This window comes from Nanorana parkeri, unplaced genomic scaffold (assembly GCF_000935625.1).
Source record: "Nanorana parkeri isolate BGI_ZX_2015 unplaced genomic scaffold, ASM93562v1 scaffold129, whole genome shotgun sequence".
Taxonomy (NCBI): Eukaryota; Metazoa; Chordata; class Amphibia; order Anura; family Dicroglossidae; genus Nanorana; species Nanorana parkeri.
Window position 1 is genome coordinate 995,912 of NW_017306397.1, and position 10,763 is coordinate 1,006,674.

Here is a 10,763-nt window from a genome sequence, read left to right on the forward strand (position 1 = left end):
AAGAAACCCCCCCCCCCCCCCCTCTTAAGAAGGGAAAACACACTCCACAGACCCAGGTGAGCACTCCTTTGTAATTTGTGCATTCACTTGGTGGCGGTATAGGATTCTCAAAGAGTATGTTGTCCTGCACACTATAAAGTCTGCTTTGGAGGACTGCTCATGTTGTTCGTACATGTTGCATCGCATTGTTTGATCCGTTATCTGCACCTCATCGTTTGACTCGTTTTGGACTTTATTTCACTGTGCATGTTATGCGGTTTGAGCTCAGCCTATAATCATTGTTGTATTTTTCACTGTTTATATTTGATTGTTTTTTCAGCTTGGCACATTATTGCATAAATGTTTTTGATAATGCAATCAGGTCTTACTTGAAAAAATCCCTTTCAACTAGTGAGTGTTGCCTTCTGTCTGCCCATCATTTTCACAACTTCCTGGATTCTCAGTGTGCTTCCTATCTCTTTCCCTGCTGCTTGATGTGATGCAGTTTCAACTTCTCAAGACTATAGGGCATTACTTCCAGCAAGCAATGAGAATGTTACATTGTTCAGACATTGAGTTGTAGTTCAGCAGGCAGGCTCTGTGAGTTGTTCTACAAGGAAGTGCATATTCACAGAGCAGAGTCAAATTGTGTCAGTGCATTGAGGAAGAACATCATATGGGCAACTTCAAAAAGTACGTTTACAAACTTCTAGATTGATGCGGTTATTAGGCGTGATATAGAACTTATGGATTTTCAATATAGAAAGACATATTTATTTTATATTTTTGTTACTCTATTATAATGCCTGTTTGATTTTTTTTTTAAATAGAACCCAGATTTGTTCCAAAATTTTAATTTCTTTAGTTAAAAAAAAAAAAAACATAGCTGGCTGCCACTTGAATTGGAAAGGTCCTTTTTAATAACATTACAGGGAACCCATGTTACAATAGAAATTATGGAGCCATGATTGTCGATTTACTTTTGAAAGTGCTGGTATCTGGGCAGTGCCTATCTTTTCTTTGCTATGTAGGGAGTCACTATCCAGGAACAAGTATGTGTATATCGAGTCTCCAAACTAATATAAATGCGCTTTATGCTTGTTGGTGATTGACTAAAAAGTGAGGAGAGGATAGGGGTTACAGCCTTGTGAGCTTGCACCTTCAAAAACCAGCAGTAGCACTTCTATATTTTTGCCCTTATTGGCTAATTGTAAATAAGTCTGATTTGTTTTTCAATGTTGTTTTATATATAGCATATAGCTGCAGAGGCAAAGAGACGGCTTTTCCTGTATATTTATAACCTGCAATTTTTTTCCCCCATTGCTGGTAGAAAGAGTTACCTTGTATAGGCAATGTTAAGCCAGGTTAGGCTCGGTAAAAAAAGAAAAGGATCAGAGTAAAGGTGGCCATACACTCTACAACCATCGCAAGACTTTAGTCTTGCGATGGTTGTACAGGGATTAAAAAAACGTACGATCTGCCTATCTTGGACAGGCAGATCGCACTCTCGATCATCGCAAGCCCGCCCCCCTGAGGGGCGGGCTTCCGATGACCGCAATGCTGAACGGGCAGTGTGCGCGTGCGCACACCGGCCCGTTCAGCATTTGTCTTCCGAGCACCGTTCTAACCAGCCGAGAATCGTACGATTCCCGGCTGGTTTTCGAACATGCTGGTTCGACGGAAGACGTGCGACCGTACAGTAGAAACGGTCGCACGTCTCCGTTCACACTGCTCGATTCTCATACGATCGCGGGATTTCCCGCGATTCTCGTACGAGAATCGAGCAGTGTATGGGCACCTTTAAGAAGATGGTGGTTGCAGAGGGGTGTTGTTTAGCACCAAAATTCCATTGATAGAAATCCAGCCCTGATGACCATTTTTGTTGAAACTGAAGGTTCATTTTAACCAGTTTCAAAGTAAATGATTGTCAAAAAGTGTTGTTTATGGAATTAACAATTTTCATATGTCTACTGATGGTTGAATTTTGCAGAGAAAATAGCAAGCATTAGGAGTGGGCTAACTGTCAGAATGGGGCCCATCTGTCTTGAATCAAAGTCAAGTTTAGCAATTAAACTTGACAAACCTGTTATCTGTTCTTTGAAGAACACAGAGTGCTTTGAAATTAGAATTTTGCTGGCATTGTCTATACTCTGGGATAACATTTTCCGCAAAAAATATTTATAATTATGTAGACCGAAAGAGTGCTTTAAAGCTAAACTTACCTTTTTTGTTGTTAAAATACAGTATTTTGCTATTCACTGATTCTAATATCTCCAACATCCCTAAATTTGTATATAAACCCAATTTTATTCATTTATTTATTGTTTTTTAGTTTTGGATAGAGGGGAAAGGATTAAGAACCCCTTACTGTTTTTTTATTGCTGTGTCCCCATTGGAGAGATTCACCCTCACTCTTTGACTTGGTAAACATTATTCCCCAGGCAGAAAGTGACAGAAAAAGTATATTTTCAGCTGTTTTTCTAAAAATGCAGACCTCCCGGCTCGGCCTGGGATCACATCAGTGCGGTGCGGTGATGAACACACACATGAAGTCACGCATTCATTTTCATTTTGAATGGACTCCCAATGCACCTAATCGCATCAAATACCATAACTGGCACTTTTTCAGGGACGCAACACTGCTATCCTGCATAAAAATCAAGGACATCCCAGCAAACCAATGCATGGTACAAAGTGTAATTATAACACGCCCATTATCACATTGCACTAGTGTGAACCAGCCCTTAATGTTGGAAAAACAACAAGATAAATTGGTTTAACCCGAGAGGTTTTTATTTTAAAGCAGTGGCTATTTTCACGTTTTTTTACATACTTTGGCATTCTCTTTTGTGCGTTTGCAGAACATTTTGATGTGACTGTTTTCACTAGTTGTACATAGAGATCTCAACCAAATTTGTTTTATAACAATGCCTGCTTTGCCATTAGACTACGGTTTTTCTTTTAACTTACAAACAATATTTAAACACTCCCTAATTGTATGTATAATATTGGCAACAAATCACAGGATGCAGGGCCCAGTTAAGACTGCCTAAATTAAATTGGCATTCTACAGCCCAGTCTGAGAGTATGTCATATGAATATTGCAAAATTGAGCATATGGCTGCCATTTGTTTAAGATCTGCAGTCTTATTACCTTATTTCACACGTGGGATTATAGAAAACAGATGCATTTTCTACCCATGAGCTTCTTTTTATTACTTAATATCACTGATGCTCCTGGAGCAGCTGCATGGAATCCATTCTGTTATTAGGTTTAGGCAGATTGGACAGGGTGCAATAATGTTAATAAAGCTTATGTTGACAAGTCACAAATCAAATAACCTGCATCCTCCATCTAATGAACTGCCTTTAGTGAGTAAGTGCCAGAATCGCCTATTTGAACATAATGATTAGACGAGAACTAGCCGTAAAAATTAATTATACTGCACAACAGATCATCTACCAATGCTGCTCAAGGTGAATGTGTTTTAATATTAATATCCGACCAGTGGTAATTTGAAATTGCATAGTTTCTGAGTGGAGAACACATGGTACAGTAGATTTGTTTGCGCTTATATGGCTCTCATATACAGATATAACAGTGTGTAAAGATAAAAAGAAAAGTTGGATTATATAATTCCATCCGAAGCTGATATCTGTTTTATCACCTTTTATGGAGTGAACAAGCCCTTAAAATCAATAAATGTGTGGGTCTTACATTAGAGAATGTGTTTCTCTCTATCGCCCATTGAGAGACAATAAGCAAGCTAGGGTTATACAGCCGCCTACAGGAGAAATGGCACATCGAAAACTAAATGCCAGCCCCCTGTGCCATTTCTCCTGTAGGTGGCTGTAAAACCCTAGCTTGCTTATTGTCTCTCAATGGGCGATAGAGAGAAACACATTCTCAATGTGCAGCATTGTTAGAGGACAGAGTTTTTTTCTCCCTCTACAGTGAAAGATTTTCACGACAGATGCCAGTCTTCTGTGTTGGGCAGAGTTCTGGGGGCTCTCTGTCTATTTTGAGTTTGATTTCAGGCAGAATCAATGTTTTTAATAAAGATCCTGAAGTTATGAGCAATTTGCATGTCATTAATTGGACCCCCCTTCTGACTGGTCATCCAGTCTAAATTAAATTGGGTAATGCCATAGCTGTGGCTTACATCAATCATAATGGGGTACCGTGAGTGTCCTGGGGTACCCTGTCCTGAGTGGCGTTTCATGTTCTAGCTATCTACGCAGTGCACATTTCTGGGGTGGAGAACTTGCAGGAAGATTTTCTCTATAGACATCTGGATTTGGGGGAATGGCCTCTTCCAGGGGTTTTCGGGGACAAATGTCTGCATTGGGGGATGCTAGATGTAAATTTGCAAGGTTCTTGGTTCAACAAGAAGCTGGACAGATTTATTTTCAGGAAACGGAACCCAACGGTGGATGCAGCAGATGGTGGTTGTGCGGTATCCATACAACGTGATCTATATCTGAAATTCTTACCTCCTCTCCTTCGCTGAATCAGGCATTCCAGTCATAGCTCTCATAGCATTGGGTTGACCTAAGAAAGTGTGGTACACTGACCTAGCTCATCTCTTAGCTGGCACTCTGTAACTTGTTAACTCAAGGACCGATATTCCACCCTACCCTTTTCATTCGCTTGCTTTGACGGCCTGACCCAGGTTGTGAGAGACGGGGATATTTCAGATTCCGTTATCCCAAACATGCTTGAGCTCATAAATCTACCTCTAGCAAGGTTTATAATCAAACATTGAGGACTTCTTTTCACTGGTGTCAGTGTTTGGGGGTTTCCCCATGTGCCTTTTTTTTTAAACAAACTTTATTCTGTTTTCTCAGCCCTACCCCAAGGGGCTCGGCCTATTTTTTCCACAGCATAAAATTTACACAGTATGAGGCTACTTACAGTAACCCCAACAATTGTACCAGACATATCAAACTTAAACATTCCAACATTCCAACATTCCCATTATTCCCAAGCTGTCATGTGCCTTTTTAGTGGGTCTCGTTTTTTTTCTTTGGTTAGGGTAGAACAACACTTGAATCTTATTATCAATAAAAGCCAGGTCTCTGCCCTATCTGTTCTTTTTCAAGAAGGAGATCTTTCTCCATTACATGGATGTGGTGAGGGCTGTCATGGTTCATCTTTGAGTTACTGCTTCATTTAGACATATGGATTCCATGTTTGTTATTCCACAATAGTTTCCTAAAAGAGTTTCTTCGGCTTCCAAAACAACTACGTTCAGGTGGATTCGACAGGTTATTGAACAAGCCTAGGAGTTGTGCAATAAGTACCTCCATGCCCTCTCTACTAGGGCATTGAATGCTTCTTGAGGTTTTCATCATCAGGCATCTGTGTCTCAGATCTTTAAGATTGCAACCTAGCCTTCTGTACATAGTTTAACAAGGATGATGTGTCTGCCCTGCAGTTTGGATGTCCCTGGATTGCTTATTGTCAAGCTGTGTCCCTCAATTGACAAACAAGAAAGAAGGATTCTTAGGATTCTAAGGCATTACATTCCCTCCCCCATATGCTATCATTCTTTGTTCGGATTGGTTGGTATAACTGAACAGATGTGAGGTGGGAGGATTTATAGCCTCAAGGGGCTGGGCTTCAGTTTTCTATGTGCCTAGTGTCTATTTCTCCTGTAGGTGGCCGTATAACTCTAGAATACTTATTTTCAACCTGTGTCCCTCAATGAACTTGGAAATGGATGTTGGTGTACAAAAATCTTTTGTTCATTTCATGTCGTGCACTGGGAATGTGGACATTGTTCTACATATGCACTAGGTGGGAATTGTATTTCTATAGCTTAGTATCCACCCTGTACAGGGAGCTTTGCAAATGAAAACGGAACATGTTCTGGGAAAAATTAAAGGCCCAAAACTTATGGTGAAGCAAAGTAGACAGGGGTGAGAAATTGCGCTTAGGGTAACATTTGTGCACTAACTGGCTCATGTAAAGAAGCATACCATACGCATATTTATTTCACATTGTATTGACACTGCTTTGGAACCAAGTAAGGGATCTATTTTTCCCATCAATATTTCAAAATAAAAGAGAAGTAACATTCTGAATATTGTGTTATTATACAGCGGCTAAGTGTTTATTACTCTTGCTATCCTTGAAAGTACACCTTTAATTGGAGGGATAGGTAGACTTCCACCGCTAGCCTCTGCTTCTAAAAATGCAAGTTCCCTGCCTTGTCTTAAATGCCGAGAGTCACTGAGCCGCAGCAAGTATGAGATAATTCTAAGTTTTGCTGACTGCAAACTTAAAAGTATTAAAGCCAGACATAGCCAGGCAACTAGCATTTTCAAAAGGAGGCCAGCAGTGATTACCCATATATTTTTCAAATGACAGATGTACTTTAAGGATGCTATCTTTATGGAATTTGTATGTTTTTTCTGCATGTTTCCATCTACAAATGTCCACCATCAAGTCTATGTAAGCTGTTTTACACCTTTGCTCTTTGTCGCGCAGTAGAAATTGCCTGTCACGCAAAAAGGTGCAGGAGCTATTTTCGGCCGGTAGTCCACAACAGCGCAGTTATCAAAGCAAAATCACGCAAACAAAAATGGGTGTTACCTGCACAAAACCGATCACCAGCGTAATCGCCTTAGTGTGAACCTAGCCTTAAAGTGACATTAAACCCTCAGATTTTGTAACATAAAACAATACTGTAATGTGTGCCTTACTGTAATCCATGGTTGTTTCCCTTCTCTTTGCTGCTCTTCCTTTTAAATCCTCATGTCTTCTCATGCTGGGCAGAACTTCTGTTTTGCAGCAGACTGCCTTGTCTCTGGAATGGATACATGGTGTCTGTGTGCAGGTTCACAACCTGAGCCAGCACTACAGGAAGAGGCACTCAGCTGCAAAGGGAAGTTCTCCCCCAGCATGAGAAGACATGAGGATTTAAAAGGAAGAGCAGCAAAGAGAAGGGAAACTACCATGGATTACAGTACGGCACACATTACAGTATTGTTTTATGTTAAAAAATCTGAGGGTTTAATGTCACTTTAAGAATAAATAAAGTGTGAACCGTGTATAAGAAGGCCTCTGACTGTATCACACAGCACCTCTCCTCTCTGCAGCTAGTTACATTAACAATAAGTGTTCTCAAACAGTATGTTTTCTTGTGGTTTTTCACGTCCACTATATACATCTACTACTGAATGCCCTCTGATTTCTGTGCAAACCAGAGTTGTAGGACCACTGGTGAATTGGTCTTATTGCTCTTGATAGTAGTTTTTCCTAGTACTGCTCAGACTCCACGTCTTCTGTGAGCCAGATCGTTGACCAGAAAACCCTCCATGTGGGCTGTTTTCCGCCTCACTTCACTGTATCTAGTATCTTCCATCCTAGCGTGTGCCATGAAGTGTTGTGTGCTGGAAAAGTTCCCTTTGTAGTATGTTTATTAACATTTATATAAAACTTTTAATAATTTGTATGGCAGCTTTTGATAAAGTCTCATGACAATGCTTCGGTCAGCTGTACCAACTGTTACCAACAGTCATTTGGCTAAAGGTGGCCATACACTTTACAACCCTCGCAAGACCCTGAGGGGCGGACTTGCGATGACTGCAATCAGGGGCGGGCTTCCGATGACTGCAAACGGGCAGTAGCATGTAGTGGATAGGGAGTTGCCCAGCTCAAAGGTATGAGACTATCATTATAAGTAAGCAGTGGCGGAGCTAAGGAACAAAGGGCCCTGGTGCAAGATTTTTTTTTGGGCCCCCCCCCCCAAAAAAAAACACAAACACAGCGCTCTCCTCCCGCAGCGCTCGGCCGGCTGTCACTTTCTCTCCTCCCCGCTGGGACACAAAGTCTTGTAACTATAGAGCTTTTCTTTGTGTGTGTGTGTGTGTGTATATACAATTAAAACTATCAGTTAACAGTTTAAGCAATGAACACACTCATTCTAGATGTGCTTTTATGAGATCAGGTGTTTACCATTGGTTACTGCATTCCAGTACACTATTGGATATAGATATATGTCTATATCCAATAGGGTATTGATAGATGTATAAAAAAATGCAAGATTTACATTCCAATAAAAATTAACAGTAACTGATATACTTTACACAAATATGTCCACATTATGGCACAAAGTGAGAATATACAGTGATTGATTAACATACAGTAGATTTTATATATGAGAGAGATTATAAAGACAGAGGAAAACTGCACCTGTTGCAGATTAGTGGAGTGCAGCGCAACAAAGCAATCTAATACAGCTCTACTGTAATAAGTCCAAGGTTGCAGCACTTCAGTGTAATGTATTCACAAAATAACGGCAGTGTTTTCAAAATGTTACAACAGTTTCGGGCTGCAAGCCCTTTTTTAGGAAGGAAGATGCATACAAAGTTGTTACAACATAACAGCAGGATATACACTGAGTGGCCAGATTATTATGACCACACCATCAGTACTTCGTTCGGCCACGAGATAACTCCGCAAGATGACTTAGTTGGGCCGCCTCGTGACCCCACGAGATGTTGAAAGGTGATGCGAGGAATCTGACACTGCACTGTTGCCCTTCTGTTGTCTTGTACCAGTCTTGCCACTCTCCGTTCTGCCCTAACATTGACTAGTCGCTGACGGCCACAATTCGCACGTTCAGACCCAGATTTTCGGCTGACAGTCCAGTCTTTAAACACTTTAACAACAGCTGCTCTTGAACATTTAACGAATTCTGCTGTTTTGCTGATACTCGCTCCATGGCTTGAGCGCCAACAATCATCCCACGTTCAAAGGCTGTTAAATCGTGTTGTTTACCAATATCTTCAGAAAAAAAATCACTTCTACTGTTGAGGTAAATAACCTGCTTCCCTATTTACTGGCCACTCAGTGTATTTATGCAAGCAGTCAGAAACCGGAAATTAGACAATAATAAAATTGTAATTATTCTCTTTAAAAGGTACAATTCACAGAGGATACATATCGCCGGAAAAGACAACCAAATGTATATAATCTACCTTCTCCCCCAACACTCTATTATAGTTGAGATCAATACATGTATATACTTTTTTGTCTCATTTTAAACTACATAAAGTATCAGTGATATCTAATTTAAAAAAAGAACCGCGCACCTAGAATATTTTACAAAAATAAATGTAAATCAAAATCAGTTACTGTAAGTCTCACAGGGTACAGTGTGTTCAAACCATGAATCTGTACCTCTTTTCTTCAGCATTAATTCTCGACTGCCTCCTTTCCTGTTTTTTGGGGATATCATTGATGACCATAAATTCACCATAGTGAATGAGAACATTCACCTAAATGTCAGGCTCCCCGTAACTTATTTTATATTTTGGCCTGATATTATTTTGTGAATAAATCACACTGAAGTGCTGCAACCTTGGACTTTTTACTTCCTATGTGTGAGTTATGTAATATATATAGTGTGTTTGTGTGTGTGTGTAATAAATAAATATATATATATGTGTATATATAATATTTAATTATTTTTTCCCCCTAAAATACTAGAAGTTGAGGGCACTGCCTAATAGAGCTTAGAGTTTTATGATGGAACTGCACAGTTACTGACACAGGGTCCACAGAATGTATTCCTGTGTCATTACTGCTTTGTTAATAAGAACATTCATAATTTTCATACATTCTTTCAGGTTCTGCTAATATTAATGACCGCAGCATGATGGGAAAGCGTGACAGTGAGATAGCAGTTATTATACAAGACACAGAAGTGGTTCCTTCGGTCATGGATGGCGAGGCTTATCAAGCGGGAAAATTTGCTCTGTCACTTCGCATGCATTGTTTCAGGTAAGCCAAGTCTAAGACAATAAACTGGACTTTCTATAAGCCTACCAAGATTATGACACGGTAAGGCTGTTGGCAAGTAACTCTTGCTTTAACATTTATATTGATGAATGGCTGTCACTTGAAGCCATATCTATTAAAATGGTCTTTTCTGAAGAAGAATATATACAGAGACTGACCTATTTTGTATGCTGCCTACATTATGTTGACATTGATCTATGGAGAAATATACTGTAAGTGTGCATTTTGGATATAAACCATTAATAATATGGGAACTAGTGCCAGAAATGGCCATAGGTCAGGCTTGTGAGCTTAATATTAAAGTATTTTTCTATTCTAGGCTTATTCTTGGTTGCTTAAATGATTCTTCTGTCAACATCCAGGACCCAGTCAGTGACCGATTCTTTAAAGAGGTTTGGGTGGCCACCAGTGCACGCAACACAACCATTTTTGATAAGGTGACCTTTTTTGATTGTGCTATTTTCTCAAATGTTAATTAAAGTATCTAAAGTATATATCTCTTCACCGTTTCGGGAAATCTCTTCTTAGTCAGTTACTCCTGGAACAAGAGTCCCTTTTGAAAGATTTCCACTTACTGTTCTGATGAAGCACTATCCATCACCTTGTATTCTGGTCAGGGGCGTATCTGCCGCGAGGCAAACAAGGCATTTGCCTGGAGCGGCAGATTCGCTGAGGGCGGCATCCATGAATCGGCCGGTTCACGGTCTTCATCTCTGTTGGATGCAGACCGCCGAGCTGCTCCTGTCAGCTCTGACCGGAGCTCTGTCAATTCTGAGCTCAGACCGAATCATGGATGACTAGTAAGGTGTGCACTAGACCTTACTAATCACCACTAGATCATAAGGGAATGATGATGTGCCTCCTCTCTGCACAGATGCAAGCAGGTAAGGGGGCTTGGAAGGAAAGGAGGGGGGAGGGGATTGTATTATATGTGTGCAGGGGGCGAGGGAGGGAGGAAGTTTAATATGTGTGC

At 40.3% G+C, this 10,763-nt stretch overlaps 1 protein-coding gene across 1 annotated transcript in view; it reads left to right on the plus strand.

Annotated features, from left to right (window-relative positions):
- The window catches only part of PLD1 (phospholipase D1), an 84,889-nt gene that overhangs the window by 71,135 nt on the left and 2,991 nt on the right, over window positions 1-10,763 (plus strand). The window contains exons 23-24 of the mRNA XM_018553759.1: window positions 9,619-9,772; window positions 10,110-10,227. Coding sequence (XP_018409261.1) covers window positions 9,619-9,772; window positions 10,110-10,227 — 272 coding nt within the window. The remainder of the gene's footprint in view (window positions 1-9,618; window positions 9,773-10,109; window positions 10,228-10,763) is intronic.